Genomic DNA, 18,435 nt, shown 5'->3' on the forward strand with positions numbered 1-18,435 from the left:
ATTAGCAAGCAGAGTTGAGGTACCCCTGGAATTGTGTGATCCAATGGAAGCAAAATTGATAAGTGGATAGTTACTCCATAACATTTTTAAATTACTTTACTAGAATAACATATTTATTTAATCAGTGCTTTTGGGCAGAAGCAGTATCTATGGCAACATATACCTGAAAAACCGTGATCCCACAGTGGCAATGAAAGATAAACACAGATAGAGATGTGGTCTGGAAGAAAGCCAAGCATCAACCAACTGAAAGTCTTTGGGTGCATTGCATATGTACATATCCCCATAGAGAAAAGACATAAGCTGGATAGCAAATCTGTGAAATGTATCATATTTGGATACTGCCTAGAGAGTAAAGAGTACAGGCTCTGGGACCCTAAGAAGAAAGCTTATAAAGTCAAGAGATTTTAAGTTCCACAAAAAGGCACCACTTAAACTAAAGCTGGAACAGGAATTGCAGAGCATGTATGTCACATTGGACATGTTAAAAACTGAAAGTGTGTCTGAGACAGAAACTACCAGTGTGGACATCCAACCATATAAAAGAACTTCAAGATCAAATAGTGGAAAACCACCTAAAATATATTATGAGGAGTTTGCAAATATCACATTCTCTAGTCCCTAAACTACCCAGGATGCAAAACCAAGCAACATCTGGTGTGAATGTAAATCAGCAATATAGACAAGGAGATGACATAGCTCAACAATAACAACACATGTACTGTAATTAATAGGCCAGTTCACTGCAAAACAGTCAAGCAGCTGTTAGAAGAAAAGTTCAAGATGAATGATTTAGGTCCTGCACACTACTTGCTAGGCCTGAGAATCTCATAAGATCTAGAGAAGGCAATAATATCTATTTATCAGCAAACATACATTAAAGGAATATTTAGAATGGTATGTCAGATACTAAGCCAATAAATACTCCCATCGACAAAGGTGTCAAATTAGACAAAGCCATCAGTGAGGAGGAAATATAAAGCATGAGAAAAGTTCCTTATCAGAAAGTTATTGGGTATTTAATGTATGCCTGTGTTGTAACTTGCACTGACGTTACACATGCCGTAAACCGAGTAATCCCATTTGCCATTTATCCTGGGAAAAACAGTGGTTAGCAGTTAAAAGAATCTTCAGATCCTTCAAAGGTTTATCATCCTTACTGGGCATACACTGTACAATTATCTGGCAGATAATCTGTGGTTGGAATGAAAACATGGTAATGGATGAGAGCTACTGACATTTGCCTGTCCGTGATTTAACCAATTTGTATAAACAACAGGTTTTGTCCATTTTCCAGTGTTGGGTAGCAAATGGTGGATTGGCCAGTGATTTTATCCATTACCAGGTTTTCATTCCAACCACAGATTATCTGCCAGAGAATTGTATAGTGTATGCCCAGCTTTAAGCCTGGAATTTACCAAGTCTGAAAATTCTACAATAAAATCATTATGTGACTAAGGAATAGATGAGGATGACTGTCATTCCTATATGGGATAATCAATTCTATTGGCAGACACAGCAGTAAGCTGACCAAATAGAAGGCAACCCACTGTAGCACTATCTGCGGCGGATTGGGATAGAAAACCAGCCTGGGAAATATCAGGATGCAGCCTTGATGAAGGTGGAGTCTGTTGAGGGGGTGGAGGCAATCGAGCGGGGCGGGATACTTTCCTTGTGTCTTTTGCAGCAGTTGTATCTGCGACTTTATGATAATGCAGCTACAGAGCCGTTCCCTGGTGTACACCCTTGTGTCCAAATATGCAGGACTGAGACGCCCACTGTCAGAGGCCCTTGTTCAGAATGGATTGCTATTGCTACTAGAAGTGTATCTTTTTGCAATCTCAACTGTAAAGAATTGTACAGATAGCTGCCGCCCAGAGATGGAAAAAACGCTCACTGCAGTTTTGCGATGAATTGCAATCCTTACGCAAAATCGGAAACATCGAAGGGGTGAATTCAATCTGCGCCAAGCCAGAGCATCCACAAATCTGTACATGCTGTGGCATGCAAGTGATCACAGGTGACGTCACATTTTCACACAATACATTGTGATCTGTGATTCACAACTTTCACTAACACAAATCTCAGCTAGATTGTTTTATTGTTTTTTATTTAACACCAACGGGTAAGTAATATTCATGTTTTGCCACAAACAGTTCTTCCTGATACATAGTTTAGTGATTTAAGTTCTTACCCTAAAAATGTTATCATCGTGTACTGTATATAATTTTATCAGGGAACACAGATGTAGGCAAATACAGGGCACTTCTGTGCAGATGATCAATGCATTTCTCATGTTCTGTTGTGATACTGGGGGAGGAGAGTACCAGGCCATCTGGTTATGGAGATCAATGACCCCTGTTTGTACCTACCCTCTGTTTGTACCTACCCTCATTAATGGAAGCCTAAAATTATTTTACCAAATTAGAAGAACAGGCGCTCAAAAACAAAATTGTAGATTATGACCTTCAGCTAACACTGTTCCATATACCATATGATGATTGTAATCTGCAACTACAGTATGAGGCACAGACTGTTGCATACAGCTCTATACAATACATTGTTTCTCATGTGTCCTAGAGGATGCTGGGGATGCTTCAAGAACCATGTGGTATAGACGGGATCCGCAGGAGACATGGGCACACTATAAGACTTTGAATGGGTGTGAACTGGCTCCTCCCTCTATGCCCCTCCTCCAGACCTCAGTTAGATTCTGTGGCCAGTGAGACTGGATGCACACTGAGGAGCTCTCCTGAGTTTCTCAGAAAAAGGCTTTATTTGGGTTTTTTATTTTCAGGGAGACCTGCTGGCTACAGGCTCCCTGCTTCATGGGAGTGAGGGGAGAGAAGCAGACCTACTTCTTAAGAGTTCAAGAGCTCTGCTTCTTAGGCTACTGGACACCATTAGCTCCAGAGGGTTCGATCACTACGATACGCCTAGCTGCTTGTTCCCGGAGCCGCGCCGTCACCCCCCTCACAAAGCCAGAAGATAGAAGTCGGGTGAGTATGAGAAGATCAGAAGACTTCAGTGACAACAGAAGACGGCTTGAGGTACTGCGCAGCGCGCCATGCTCCCACACTGATCACGGCACTGCAGGGTGCAGGGCGCAGGGGGGGGGGGGCGCCCTGGGCAGCATGGGGGGCCGCAAATACCACTGGCATGCAATATAACAGTGCCCAGGCACTTGTTAAGGGACCCCCGCCAGTATAAAGAATTTTGAGCGGGACTGAAGCGCGCCATGTCGGGGGCGGGGCTTAGCCGCATAGCTCTCACCAGCACCATTTCTCTCTTCACAGAAGGCTGCAGAGACGCTGGCCCTGATCCTCCACACTGCTGTGCAAGTGACAGGGTGCAAAACGGGGGGGGGGGGGGGGGGGGGGATAAAAGCGCTAGCAGGTCTGGGCAGTATTGTTACTGACTTCAGAACCGGGATAGGCGCTGGGTGTGAGCTGGCTAATCTCTCTCTGTGTCTTTCTAACAGGCTCTGTTGTGGGTCTGTCCCCTATAGCCCAGTGCGTTTTGTGGCTGTCGGTACGTGTGTGTCGACATGTCTGAGGCTGAATGGTCTTCCCAGGAGGAGGCTGGTGTGGGGACTGACAGTTCTGAGAGAGTGACAGTGTCGGCACCGCCGACGGATGATTAGGTCAATATGCTGAGTGTTTTAAATACAAATGTGACTAAGTTGGCTAAGAGGTTTGATAAATCTGAGTCTATGAACCAGACATGGAGGAAATCCATGGAAGATGCTTTGTCACACAGGCCCAGACCCCTTTGGGGTCGCAGAAATGTGCATTTGCCCAAATAGCAGATACAGATACCGACACGGACTCTGATTCCAGTGTAGACTATAGTGATGCCAGATTACATCCAAAACTAGCTAAGAGTATTCAGTACATGATTGTGGTGATAAAAGATGTTTTACATATCACTGAGGACCCTGCTGTTCCTAATACGAGGGTCTGTATGTTTAAAGGCAAGAAACCTGAGGTAACGTTTCCTCCCTCTCATGAACTGAATGCACTTTTTGAAAAAGCTTGGGAAAATCCTGACAAAAAGATACATGTTCCCAAAAGAATTCCATTGGCATATCCGTTTCCCTCTGGGGACAGGGACAACTGGGAGTCTATCCCCACGATAGACAAAGCTTTGTCGCGTCTGTCCAAAAAGGTAGCGCTTCCGTCACCTGACACGGCAGCCCTGAAGGATCCTGCGGATCGTAAGCAGGAAAATAACCTGAAATCCATTTATGTCACTACAGGGTCGCTACTCAGGCCCGCTGTTGCTGCGGCATGGGTGAGTAGCACTATTGAAAAGTGGGCAGATAACTTGTCATCTGAGGTAGATTCCCTAGACAGGGATAGTGTGCTTTTGACCTTGGGTCATATCAAGGACGCTGCAGCGTATTTAAAAGAAGCGGTAAGGGATGTTGGCCTTTTGGGATCAAGAGCCAATGCCATGGCAGTCTCTGCTAGGAGAGCATTGTGGATTCATCAATGGAATGCTGATGCTGTTTCTAAGAAAGCGATGGAGTCTTTACTGTTTAACGGTAAGGTCCTGTTTGGTGACGGCCTCACTGACCTGGTCTCTACAGCTACCGCGGGTAAGTCATCTTTTTTACCTTATGTTCCTGCACAACAGAAGAAATCGCTTCACTATCAGATGCAGTCCTTTCGGCCCAACAAATTCAAAAAAGGACGTGGGTCCTCCTTCCTTGCTGCGAGGGGAGAGGAAGGGGAAAAAGGTCACAGGCTGTGGCTAGTTCCCAGGAGCAGAAGTCCTCTCCGGCTTCCACCAAGTCCACCGCATGACGCTGGGGCTCCTCTGCGGGAGTCCGCTCCGGTGGGGGCACGTCTTAAACTCTTCAGTCAGGTCTGGATGCACTCGGACCTGGATCCTTGGATAGTAGAAATAGTAATCCAAGGGTACATGCTAGAGTTTCAAGACGTGCCCCCTCACCGATTTTTTAAATCGGCCTTGCCAGCTTCTCTGCCAGAAAGGGAGATAGTAAGCGCTGCGATACTAAAGTTGTGTCAAAATCAAGTGATTGTCACGGTACCCCCATCTCAACGGGGGGAAGGTTTTTATTCAAGCCTGTTCGTGATCCCGAAGCCGGATGGCTCTGTCAGACCGATTCTAAATCTGAAATCCCGCAATTTCTTTCTAAAAAGATTCAAGTTCAAGATGGAGTCTCTACGAGCAGTGATCTCCAGTCTGGAGAAGGGGGATTTTATGGTGTCGGTTGACATAAAAGATGCCTACTTACATGTGCCCATATATCCGCCACATCAGGCTTACCTGAGATTTGCTGTGCAGGATTGTCATTACCAATTTCAGACGTTGCCGTTTGGTCTGTCCACGGCTCCGAGGATTTTCACCAAAGTAATGGCGGAAATGATGGTTCTCCTGCGCAAGCAGGGAATCACAATTATCCCGTACTTGGACGATCTCCTCATAAAGGCGAGGCCCAAGGAGAAATTGATGAAGAATGTTTCTCTTTCGCTGACGATTCTGCAACAACACGGTTGGCTCCTAAATTTGCCAAAATCACAGTTGGATCCGACGACACGGCTGTCGTTCCTGGGTATGATTCTGGATACAGAATTACAGAGAGTTTTTCTTCCAGTGGAAAAAGCTTTGGAAATACAGAACATGGTAAAATGGATTCTGAAACAGGCAAAGGTGTCAGTTCTTCATTACACTCGGTTGCTGGGGAAGATGGTGGCGGCCTACAAGGCCTTTCCGTATGGCAGGTTCCATGCCAGGGTGTTTCAGTGGAACCTGCTGGACCAGTGGTCCGGGTCTCACCTGGACATGCACCAGAAAATTATTCTATCTCCCAGGACAAGAATTTCCCTTCTGTGGTGGCTGCACAGTTCTCACCTTCTGGAGGGACGCAGGTTCGGGATTCAGGATTGGATCCTGGTGACCACGGATGCAATCCTCCGAGGCTGGGGAGCAGTCACACAGGGAAGAAACTTTCAGGGAAAGTGGTCAAGTCAGGAAGCTTGTCTACACATAAACATTCTGGAATTAAGAGCCATCCACAACGGCATACTGCAAGCAGACCATCTTCTTCGAGGTCTGCCGGTCTTGATTCAGTCAGACAATGTGACAGCAGTGGCGTACATAAACCGCCAAGGTGGAACAAAGAGCAGAGCGGCGATGGCCGAGGCCACGAAGATTCTTCGCTGGGTGGAAAGACATGCCAGCGCTCTGGCAGCGGTCTTCATTCCAGGAGTGGACAACTGGGAAGCAGATTTCCTCAGCAGACACTCCATCCAGGAGAGTGGGGTCTTCATCAAGAGGTCTTTGCAGAAGTGACAAATCGTTGGGGAGTTCCTCAAGTGGACATGATGGCATCCCGCCTCAACAAGAAACTTCAGAAATATTGTTCCAGGTCAAGGGACCCTCAAGCGATAGCGGTGGAGGCCCTAGTGACACCGTGGGTGTTTCAGTCAGTGTATGTGTTCCCTCCACTTCCACTCATTCCAAGGGTGATAAAAATTATAGGAAGAACAAGGGTTCCGGCGATCCTCATTGTTCCGGATTTGCCAAAAAGGGCCTGGTATCCAGATCTTCAGGAGTTGCTCATAGAAGATCCCTGGCCTCTTCCTCTTCGGGAGGACCTGTTACAACAGGGGCCGTGCGTGTATCAGGACTTACCGTGGCTGCGTTTGACGGCGTGGCGGTTGAACGCCAAATCCTAGCCCGAAAGGGTATTCCCAGTGAAGTCATTCCTACACTTCTTCAGGCGAGAAAAGAAGTAACGGCAAAGCATTACCACCGTATTTGGAGAAAATATGTGTTTTGGAGTGAATCCAAGAAGGCTCCTACGGAAGAATTTCACCTGGGGCGGTTGCTCCATTTCCTACGAGCAGGTGTGGATGCGGGCTTAAAGTTAGGCTCTAATAAGGTACAGATTTCGGCCGTATTGATTTTTTTTTTTCCCCAAAATAATTGGCCTCCCTTCCAGAAGTTCAGACCTTCGTGAAGAGCATGCTGCACATCCAACCTCCCTTTGTGCCCCCAGTGCACCATGGGATCTTAATGTGGTGTTGCAATTCTTGCAATCACATTGGTTTGAACCTTTGCGCAAGGTTGAGTTAAAATTCCTTACTTGGAAAGTGGTCATGTTGTTGGCCTTGGCGTCTGCAAGGTGAGTATCTGAGTTGGCGGTTTTATCTCCCAAAAGCCCCTATTTGATTTTCCATGCTGATAGAGTGGAGTTGAGACCTCGACAGCAATTTTTTGCCAAAAGTGGTTTCATCATTTCATGTTAACCAGCTAATTGTGGTGCCAGTGGCTACTGACCCCTTGGCGGAGTCGAAGTCTCTCGATGTGGTCAGAGCTTTGAAGATTTATGTCGCCAGAACGGCGCAGATTAGGAAAACAGAGGCTCTGTTTGTCATGTCGGCTCCCAACAAGATTAGGGCTCCTGCTTCTAAGCAGACTATTGCGCGCTGGATTTGTAATACGATTCAGCAGGCTCATTCTACGGCAGGATTGCTGTTACCGAAATCGGTGAAAGCACATTCTACCAGAAAGGTGGGCTCATCCTGGGCGGCTGCCCGGGGAGTCTCGGCGTTACAACTTTGCCGAGCTGCTACTTGGTCGGGTTCAAACACCTTTGCGAAGTTTTACAAGTTTGATACCCTGGCTGAGGAGGACCTCTTGTTTGGTCAATCGGTGCTGTAGAGTCATCCGCACTCTCCCGCCCGTTCTAGAGCTTTGGTATAAACCCCATGGTTCTTGAAGCATCCCCAGCATCCTCTAGGACGTATGAGAAAATAGGATTTTAATACCTACCGGTAAATCCTTTTCTCTTAGTCCGTAGAGGATGCTGGGCGCCCGTCCCAGTGCGGGCTGTATCTGCAGCTTGCTGTAGTTACGCTCATGTTGCGTTGAGAGTAGTCACTCTGTGACTGTTGTTGGTCATGGCGTTGCATGCGTTTTTTGTTGAATGCCATGTTGTACGGCATGTTAGTGGTGTGAGCTGGTATGTATCTCACCTTAGTTTAAAGTAGTTAAATAAATCCTTTCCTCGAAATGTCCGTCTCCCTGGGCACAGTTCCTATAACTGGAGTCTGGAGGAGGCGCATAGAGGGAGGACATGTAGGGAAAATGGGGGATAGGGATGTCCTCTGCACTAGAAAGATACTGATATTTTTAATTTTTACTGAAAAAATTCCCCTAATTTTATGATTTCAAGAAGTTTTATTATCATTCATCATAGGGGGTGCTGCCTTAGACAATAAGTTACAGAACAACACAGGACAGAAAAAGATTGTCTCTTTTGTTGTGCGCCAACAAAAGAGACAATCTTTTTCTGTCCTGTGTTGCATAGAGGGAGGAGCCAGTTCACACCCAAGTCTTATAGTGTGCCCATGTCTCCTGCGGATCCTGTCTATACCCCATGGTTCTTGAAGCATCCAGGGCATCCTCTACGGACTAAGAGAAAAGGATTTACCGGTAGGTATTAAAATCTTATTATTAGTATATGTAACACATCCCAATGTTTGTAATTGCAAAACGAAAATGTTATCACATCAAGACACAATTTACACCCTTATACTGTGAGATGGCCATAATAACTGTACTACAAACAAAGCAGAAGGTCTTGTGATACAGAAAGTAACATTTTATTGACTCCATCCCCAGCACAGAGAGTCCTGATTGAAGCAGATGGTGTAATAACACACTGTAGGCATAGAATGACCCCCACAACCTGATTCTTACTCACTGTGGACTTGCGTGTGTAATACCCACGTTTGGGTACCCCTGCTACATATCGCGGCAGCCATGAATGACAGCCAAAGCTGCCTGCGAGACAGTTGGACCTGCAAGGGTTAATTCCTCCCTTACCTGGTTGCCTAGCAACGGCTCGGAGATGGAGATGAGCTGTGGAGTATTAGAACCCAGGGCTACCCTGTCGATATGGAAGGAGCGGGAAACCCTGGAGTCACGGTGATTGGAGGAGGGCGCGTGGGAGAGAAGACAGGAGGAGCCATTTAAAAAGAGGAAGAGAGGAGTGGCGCGAAGGTGTGTGCTGAGGCGAGTGTGAAGGAGACGGGGAGCGCCGTGCAGGACCAAGCGCCAGCCGCAGCAGTATCAAGGGGGATGGAGAACCGCAAAGGAGAAGGGGACGCTGCTGCCGCTGAAGAGGAGGAGATCCGCGGCTGAGACCAGCGCGGTAACCACCCCCGCTGCCGCACCTGGGGACAGGGAGATCGGACCTCCCCACCAGCATCCCAGAGGGGAGAGACATCGCTGCAAGACAAGCAGCCAGCACTGAGGGGAGATCGCATTTGCAGCCACAGATGAGGAGACAAACAGCAGGAGCACCCACTCCTGCAGCAGGTACTCTGACACCCCTTCCGCTCTAGCAAGCTTGCACCACACAGTGGGACCTGACAATAGCTGAATTCCCTGGGTGAGAAGGGGGACGCCCCTGACCAGAAAAGTACCCCAGTGACAATTTACCTCCACCAGTGAGTGCCTTACCTAAGGTCCCAGGCTGAGACACCCCTGCCCAAACATACCCCTTATATTGAAGAGTGCCTTACCTAAGTCCCATGCCGTGACAACCCCACGTGGACTCCATTCATACCGTGTGTGTCTCCGTACCTGATACCGTGTGTGTCTCCATACCTGGAGTAGCTTTCATTTCTATGACTTACCTTTTTGTGGATACAAATACCTCTAACATCGTTAGTCTGTGAGGTTGTGTTACTGTTTAGCTTACCCATCCTGCATGGCCTCCTGCAAATACTTACCTTGTGTCCGCTGACACTATCTCAGGAAATCACCATTGCCGTGCAGGCTTTAAAGGAAACCGAGACACTGATATTACACGGAAACCACTGTGTAGAAACTGAATGTTATTACTTGGCGCACAGCGCCATCCTGTGGACAGTCTAGACGATTGTGTAAATTTAGGGAAGGAACATTACTTGCCTTACATTCCACAAAGTCGGTAATTGTACCATAGTGTTTGACGTTGTATGTGATTAACTTGCTGAACTATCTCTGTGCCTTTTAAGTTCGCAAATTGTGATTGATATTTGCCGTTATCAGATGACTTAGGGGTAAGATTGGTTACGTTGATACATAGTGTATGTGTTACATTCTAACCACAATTGACCGTACAGCGGTGACTAATCGCCTCCTTCCAAATAAAAGTGTTGTCACCAGCAATTTGTACTATTCTTTATCTGCGGGGTCCTCTTTGGGGTGTCAATTCTTCTGCCACAGGCTCCTACGGAAGAAGTCGTGAGAGGTCCGAAAGCACCAAGCGTCGTCTGGAGAAAGCAGGTACGCCTCCACTCCCACACAGGGGTACTATTACACATGCCTTGCAGATAGTGTCTGCCGGTCTGGGGGCTGCTTCCGCCTGCATCCCTGGGCTACAGCCAGTGCTGGGGAGTTAGAGGCAGACCCACCAAAGGAGATGTTGTTGCTGCTCCCACCACCTCCACCCAGTCCCTGATGATATGTAGACCTGGATTCCATTTACACACAGTGTGAGGCCGGTTGGTCCTGGCTGGGGGGTAACATTGGGAGGGCAAACGGTGTGTCAGGCAGCGCACTATAGTACTAGTCACAGGGACTGGATCCTACACCACACAAGACAATCTATGCTGCTGCCCAATGTTCAGAGAGCACAACCACTGAGGGGAGCAAGGGGACCCAGCCCAGTGGCAAACCATCCCGGCAGGCTAATATGCACCTGGGCCCTATCCACCACCAAGACATAGTACATAGTACATGTGGCCCTTAGTCTAGAGTGATCTGTCCTATAGCACCAAGCACCATTGATGGTCCAAGCACATTTAAGTTATACACCATTTGATTCAGAAGCTTGTGCAGAGTGTATCTGTTGTTGTGATCCATGGAGCAAGTGAGAAGAATCCTGCTGATATGCTGACAAACAGTTATGTAACAGTTTCCTAAGAAATGTAAACTGGAATATAGATGACATGTTGATATGTATATTCTTGCTTAATTCCATATGTCTAGGGTGTTTGCTAAAACAAACCTAAAAGTTGTATGTTTTATGTAAGTGGGGACAGCTTGCTTTGCCTACTTCATATGCTGATTCCACTGGTGTCTACTACTGTCCACCTTGTGTATGGTACAAATAGTAAACATATATCAACAAGGTAAAGTACCAACCAATCAGGGTATTTATAGGCTGTGTTTGAAAAATGACAGAAGCTGATTGGTTGGAGAAGTAAGGGAGTGGATGGAGAATGGTGGCAGTGCATGGTAAGAACAGCATAGATAGATGTAAGGCAGTGGAGGCAGGATAGAGAATGCAGGAAGAGGAGCAGTGCATGGTGAGAGCAGCATGGAGAGATGCAAGGGAGTAGAGACAGGATAAAGAGTGGAGGAAGAGGAGCAGTGCATGGTGGGAGCAGCATAGAGACATGGAAGGGAGTGAGGACAGGATAGGAAATGGAGGAAAAGGAGCAGTGCCTGGTGGGTGAAGTAAGGAAGTGAGAGCAGGGTGGGTAATGTAAACAGAGGATCAGTGCATGGTGGGAGTAGCATGGAGAAGTAAGGAAGTTGGAGCTGGATGGGGAATGTAGGAAGAGGAGCAAGGCATGGTAGGGGCAGCATGGAGAAGTAAGGCAGTGGGAGCTGGATGGGGAATGGAGAAAGAGAAGCAGTGCATGGTGGAAGTCGCATGGAGATGTAAGGAAGAGGGAGCTGGATGGGGAATGTAGAAAGAGGAGCAGTGCATGGTGGAAGTAGCATGGAGATGTAAGGAAGAGGGAGCTGGATGGGGAATGCATGGTGGGAGTAGCATGGAGAAGTAACGAAGTGGGAGCTGGATGGGGAATGTATGAAGAGGAGGAGTGCATGGTGGGAGCATCATGGAGAACTAAGGAAGTGGGAGCTGGATGGGGAATGTAGGAAGAGGAGCAGTACATGGTGGGATCAACATGGAGAACTAAGGAAGTGGGAGCTGGATGGGGAATGTAGGAAGAGGAGCAGTACATGGTGGGAACAGCATGGAGAAGCAGTGCCATAATTAGACTTTTTGGAGATTTTGTTGTTAGCACATTCAACTATGTAAAGAACAAAGTATTTAATAAGAATATTTCATTCATTCAGATCTAGGATGTGTTATTTTAGTGTTCCCTTTATTTTTTTGAGCAGTGTATATATATATATATATATATATATATATATATATATATATATATATATATATAAAACACATTTCAATATACTGCCATACCCTGGTTTCAAACCTGATCCTGTTGGATTCTAATCAAGCACCCTACTCATTGAGCTATTTGATCCTGCATAAAAACTATGTACACTATATGAAGCTACTGGTACTTGGTAAAAAAAATAATCAGCATTGCAATTGAGCAGATCTATGTAGTGTGCAGCCACACATCCAATCCCTTGCAGCCACACACTACATAGATCTGCTCAGCTGCAATGCTGATCATTGGCTCATAAAGTACAAGGTAAGCTTTAAATAGTTAGAATAATCTACCTTTCTATGCAAGGGCAGATAGCTCAATGAATAGATTGTCTGACTGCAATGCCACAGGAAATGGGTTCAAATCCTGGGTGTGTCAGCATCTTGAAATGTAATAAAGGACGGTGCGACTGAATAACAAAGAAATCTCAAGTTAAGTTCATGAATGTTGTATAGGTATTAGCGACTGAAAGGGTCAGGGTAGGAGACAGGGACAAGCAGGAGATGCTGGGCTTCAAAAAGGGGGGTAGCTGCAAGTGAAAGTAATTAAAACAGATAATTGACAAGTGCCACCAACAGCGCCCCCTACCCTGCAGCGCTATGTGCAGTGCCTCCTCCACACACACCTAGTTATGGTCCTTTGAGAAGTAAGGAAGTGGGAGTAGGATCTAGAATGGAGGTAGAGGATCAGTGCGTATTGGAGCAGCATGGAGAGGTAAGGGATGGGAGCAGGATAGATAATGAAGGAAAAGGAGAAGTGCATGGTGGTAGCAGTATGGAGAAGTAAGGAAGTGGGAGCTGGATGGAGAATGGAAGATAATGGAAACAGAGGAGCAACATGGAGAGATGGAGTGGAAGCAGAATATAGAAACTTCAGCAGTGCATGGTGGGAGCAACATGGATAAGTAAGAAAGTGGGAGCAGGAATGGGAATGTACTGTAGGAAGAGGATCAGTGCATGTGGGAGCAGCATGGAGAGGTAAGGGAGTGACTAAGCTTGTGGCACTATATATCCTAGGCTAACCTGCCCTTATGGTGCCCATACACTTGTGAGATAATCGGTGCTAACCTTCGATTTTGACCGCATTTGTGAGAGAAATCGAAGGATTGTATGCACATTTTAGGTACCTTTCGACGCGATGCGCGGGCACGCCGGTCGAATCTTCCGTCTCAAGATGGTATGTGCTGCACTTAATATTTATCGAATCGCAGTGTGATCGCATGTGTTTTTAAAAACACATGCTATATATCGCACTGCGATGTGTGATGGGCACCCGCTGGGAGCGGCCAGAGGCAGCTCCCACTCGGTGGTGACGTGCCCATCACGTGATTACCATGCGATCTATCGCATGATCGCATGGTAATCACTTTGGCAGTTTAGGTGCGATATCATTGCACCTGAACTTCCGGTGCGATGCCCCGTAATGTCGCTTCGCGGGGCATCGCACAAGTATATGGGCACCGTAAGTCTTTTTCAACAACAGGAATACGAATATACGATTCTGTACAACTTTTGCAGCCTCAGGAACTAGCAGGTAACAAGGAATCAGTCTTTCTGGAACAATGGATACATTTTCTAGCTTGCAACTCCTCTGCTCTCATTTCAACAACAGGTGCTATAGTGGCTTGGCTTCTACTTATCTGCAACGCTCAGGTGAGGACACAACACAGGCCAGGGCATCTCTGGAGTCTAGCAGACTCTAGCAGACACCTTTGTAATGGCAGAAAAAACATTCCGCTTCCAGCTATACACATATGCCACTGCAAAGTCTCAGCAACCTCCAGCTATACGCAGGTTCTTTGGTGTCCTGGTCAGCTCCCATACATGAGACGTGTAGTCCCAGGGACAGTTTGGCATAACTCCCATCAATCTTTACCTGTGACACATCATTGCATGCAGGGTATCACATTTATAATATTCTTGCTTGCACAGTCATTGAATGTAAGACATAACATGCCTGTAGCACAGACACAGGGAATATAAGGCGTTATTTGCAGAAATGTTCTCCTAATTGCAAAGCTCAGTTATATCTCATTGATAAGAAGAGCAATGTTTTGAAGTAAGATTGTATCGTGCTTAGATTCACCAGAATATAAAAGGCATTATAGTGAAAGAAGTATTCAGTGTAACTAAAGGTCATATAAGCACACCCAAGCTCATGTGTTCAAAAAGGGTTGTGTTGACACTCTCATATGCGTTTCATATCTTTAAAGTTTAACTCACATTGCAGATTAAAGTTCATGCAGTGAATAACACAGCGCACAACCAGGAAGCAGGATACAGACCAATCCATCCTGACTTGACAACTACCATGGTACCACATAAGAGGCTCAGTCTGTGGAAGAAGATATTGCTGGGAATCCTCTGTTTTCCACTGCTCCCAGTCTACCTGTGCGTGTACTACCTGTGTGAGTACTCCGTCCTACCTCTGTTTAATATGTCAGTCATGTTACGTAACATAGCCTGACAGCAGGAATGTTTTGTCTGTTTGGAAAAACAGCTGAGATCCCAAAACACTGAGAGAAAAGCGTGTGGTTGTTGCCTTTTTGTGTTTGCTGCTGGAGAAAATAATAATAATATTCTCTGCTTAAGGAATCTTTCACCAGGAATCCATTGTACAAATCTGAATGCCCTTGAATGTCCATGGACGTTAGTCTGGGAAACTTTAGTGTAAAAGTGCAACGGCAGTATAATCCCACAGTAATTGTCTGTAGTGCAATCTAGACAACAGTGCATGACTGATGTAGTAACGGGGTTTGCTCATTTTCACTATACTGATAAACGGCTCCCCACAAGGTGATTTAAGGGCACTTCTGTGAAGTAATAACTGATGTAATAACGGGGTTTGCTCATTTCTCTATCGTCCTAAGTGGATGCTGGGGTTCCTGAAAGGACCATGGGGAATAGCGGCTCCGCAGGAGACAGGGCACAAAAGTAAAGCTTTTACAGGTCAGGTGGTGTGTACTGGCTCCTCCCCCTATGACCCTCCTCCAGACTCCAGTTAGATTTTTGTGCCCGGCCGAGAAGGGTGCAATTCTAGGTGGCTCTCATAAAGAGCTGCTTAGAGAGTTTAGCTTAGGTTTTTTATTTTACAGTGATTCCTGCTGGCAACAGGATCACTGCAACGAGGGACAGAGGGGAGAAGAAGTGAACTCACCTGCGTGCAGGATGGATTGGCTTCTTGGCTACTGGACATGAAGCTCCAGAGGGACGATCACAGGTACAGCCTGGATGGTCACCGGAGCCACGCCGCCGGCCCCCTCACAGATGCTGAAGCAAGAAGAGGTCCAGAATCGGCGGCTGAAGACTCCTGCAGTCTTCTTAAGGTAGCGCACAGCACTGCAGCTGTGCGCCATTTTCCTCTCAGCACACTTCACACGGCAGTCACTGAGGGTGCAGGGCGCTGGGGGGGGGCGCCCTGGGAGGCAAATGTAAACCTTTAAAAAGGCTAAAAATACCTCACATATAGCCCCAGAGGCTATATGGAGATATTTACCCCTGCCTAAATGTACTAAATAGCGGGAGACGAGCCCGCCGGAAAAGGGGCGGGGCCTATCTCCTCAGCACACGGCGCCATTTTCTGTCACAGCTCCGCTGGTCAGGAAGGCTCCCAGGTCTCTCCCCTGCACTGCACTACAGAAACAGGGTATAACAGAGAGGGGGGGCAAAATAAATGGCAATATATTAATATAAAAGCAGCTATAAGGGAGCACTTAATCATAAGGCTATCCCTGTCATATATAGCGCTTTTTGGTGTGTGCTGGCAGACTCTCCCTCTGTCTCCCCAAAGGGCTAGTGGGTCCTGTCTTCGTATAGAGCATTCCCTGTGTGTCTGCTGTGTGTCGGTACGTGTGTGTCGACATGTATGAGGACGTTATTGGTGTGGAGGCGGAGCAATTGCCAAATATGAGGATGTCACCTTCTAGGGGGTCGACACCAGAATGGATGCCTTATTTGTGGAATTACGGGATAGCGTCAACTCGCTTAAGCAGTCGTTTGCCGACATGAGGCGGCCGGACACTCACTTAGTGCCTGTCCAGGCGCCTCAAACACCGTCAGGGGCTGTAAAACGCCCCTTGCCTCAGTCGGTCGACACAGACCCAGACACAGGCACTGATTCCGGTAGTGAAGGTGACGAATCAACCGTATTTTCCAAAAGGGCCACACGTTATATGATTTTGGCAATAAAGGAGATGTTACATTTAGCTGATACTACAGGTACCACTAAACAGGGTATTATGTGGGGTGTGAAAAAACTACCAGTAGTTTTTACCGAATCAGAAGAATTAAATGACGTGTGTGATGAAGCGTGGGGTGCCCCGATAAAAAACTGCTAATTTCAAAGAAGTTATTGGCTTTATACCCTTTCCCGCCAGAGGTTAGGGAGCGCTGGGAAACACCTCCTAGGGTGGACAAAGCGCTAACACGCTTATCAAAACAAGTGGCGTTACCCTCTCCTGAGACGGCCGCACTTAAAGATCCATCAGATAGGAGGATGGAAAATATCCAAAAAGGTATATACACACATGCAGGTGTTATACTACGACCAGCTATTGCGACTGCCTGGATGTGCAGTGCTGGGGTAGTTTGGTCAGAGTCCCTGATCGAAAATATTGATACCCTGGACAGGGACAATATTTTACTGTCGTTAGAACAAATAAAGGATGCATTTCTTTATATGTGTGATGCACAGAGAGATATCTGCACACTGGCATCACGGGTAAGTGCTATGTCCATTTCGGCCAGAAGAGCTTTATGGACACGACAGTGGACAGGCGATGCGTAGAGGAGTTATTTGGGGTCGGTCTATCGGATTTGGTGGCCACGGCTACGGCCGGGAAATCCACCTTTCTACCTCAAGTCACTCCCCAACAGAAGAAGGCACCGACCTTTCAACCGCAGCCTTTTCGTTCCTTTAAAAATAAGAGAGCAAAGGGCTATTCATATCTGCCACGAGGCAGAGGACGAGGGAAGAGACAGCAACAGGCAGCTCCTTCCCAGGAACAGAAGCCCTCCCCGGCTTCTACAAAAGCCTCAGCATGACGCTGGGGCTTCGCAAGCGGACTCGGGGGCGGTAGGCGGTCGTCTCAAGAATTACAGCGCGCAGTGGGCTCACTCGCAGGTAAATCCCTGGATCCTGCAGATAATATCTCAGGGGTACAGGTTGAAATTAGAGACAGAGCCACCTCGCCGTTTCCTGAAGTCTGCTTTACCAACGTCCCCCTCAGAAAGGGAGACGGTTTTGGAAGCCATTCACAAGCTGTATTCTCAGCAGGTGATAGTCAAGGTACCTCTTCTACAACAAGGGAAGGGGTATTATTCCACTCTTTTTGTGGTACCGAAGCCGGATGGCTCGGTAAGGCCTATTCTAAATCTGAAGTCCTTGAACCTGTACATAAAGAAGTTCAAGTTCAAGATGGAGTCACTCAGAGCAGTGATAAGCGAACCTGGAAGAAGGGGACTTTATGGTATCCTTGGACATCAAGGATGCGTATCTCCACGTTCCAATTACCCCTCACACCAGGGGTACCTCAGGTTCGTTGTACAAAACTGTCACTATCAGTTTCAGACGCTGCCGTTTGGTTTGTCCACGGCACCTCGGGTCTTTACAAAGGTAATGGCCGAGATAATATTTCTTCTTCGAAGAAAAGGCGTATTAATTATCCCATACTTGGACGATCTCCTAATAAGGGCAAGGTCCAGAGAACAGCTAGAGATGGGTTTAGCACTATCTCAAGAGGTGCTAAAGCAGCACGGATGGATTCTGAATATTCCAAAATCCCAATTAATGCCGACAACTCGTCTGCTGTTCCTGGGGATGATTCTGGACACAGTTCAGAAAAGGTTTTTCTTCCCGAAGAAAAAGCCAAGGAGTTATCTGACCTGGTCAGGAACCTCCTAAAACCAGGAAAGGTGTCTGTACATCAATGCACAAGAGTCCTGGGAAAAAATGGTAGCTTCTTACGAAGCAATCCCTTTCGGCAGATTCCATGCAAAGGGATCTGTTGGACAAATGGTCAGGGTCGCATCTTCAGATGCACCTGCGGATAACCCTGTCGCCGAGGACAAGGGTATCCTTTCTGTGGTGGTTGCAGGAGGCTCATCTATTGGAGGGCCGCAGATTCGGCATGCAGGATTGGATCCTGGTGACCACGGGTGCCAGCCAGAGAGGCTGGGGAGCAGTCACACAGGGAAGAAATTTCCAGGGAGTGTGGTCG

At 47.0% G+C, this 18,435-nt stretch overlaps 1 protein-coding gene across 1 annotated transcript in view; it reads left to right on the forward strand.

The window, feature by feature from the left end:
* Positions 1-14,410: 14,410 nt before the first annotated feature.
* LOC134910862 (kyphoscoliosis peptidase-like) overlaps positions 14,411-18,435 on the forward strand; it is a 75,640-nt gene continuing 71,615 nt past the window's right edge. The window contains exon 1 of the mRNA XM_063919246.1: positions 14,411-14,625. Within this exon, the coding sequence (XP_063775316.1) occupies positions 14,529-14,625 (97 nt within the window). The 5' untranslated portion in view covers positions 14,411-14,528. The remainder of the gene's footprint in view (positions 14,626-18,435) is intronic.

Source organism: Pseudophryne corroboree, chromosome 4, assembly GCF_028390025.1.
Source record: "Pseudophryne corroboree isolate aPseCor3 chromosome 4, aPseCor3.hap2, whole genome shotgun sequence".
Classification (NCBI taxonomy): Eukaryota; Metazoa; Chordata; class Amphibia; order Anura; family Myobatrachidae; genus Pseudophryne; species Pseudophryne corroboree.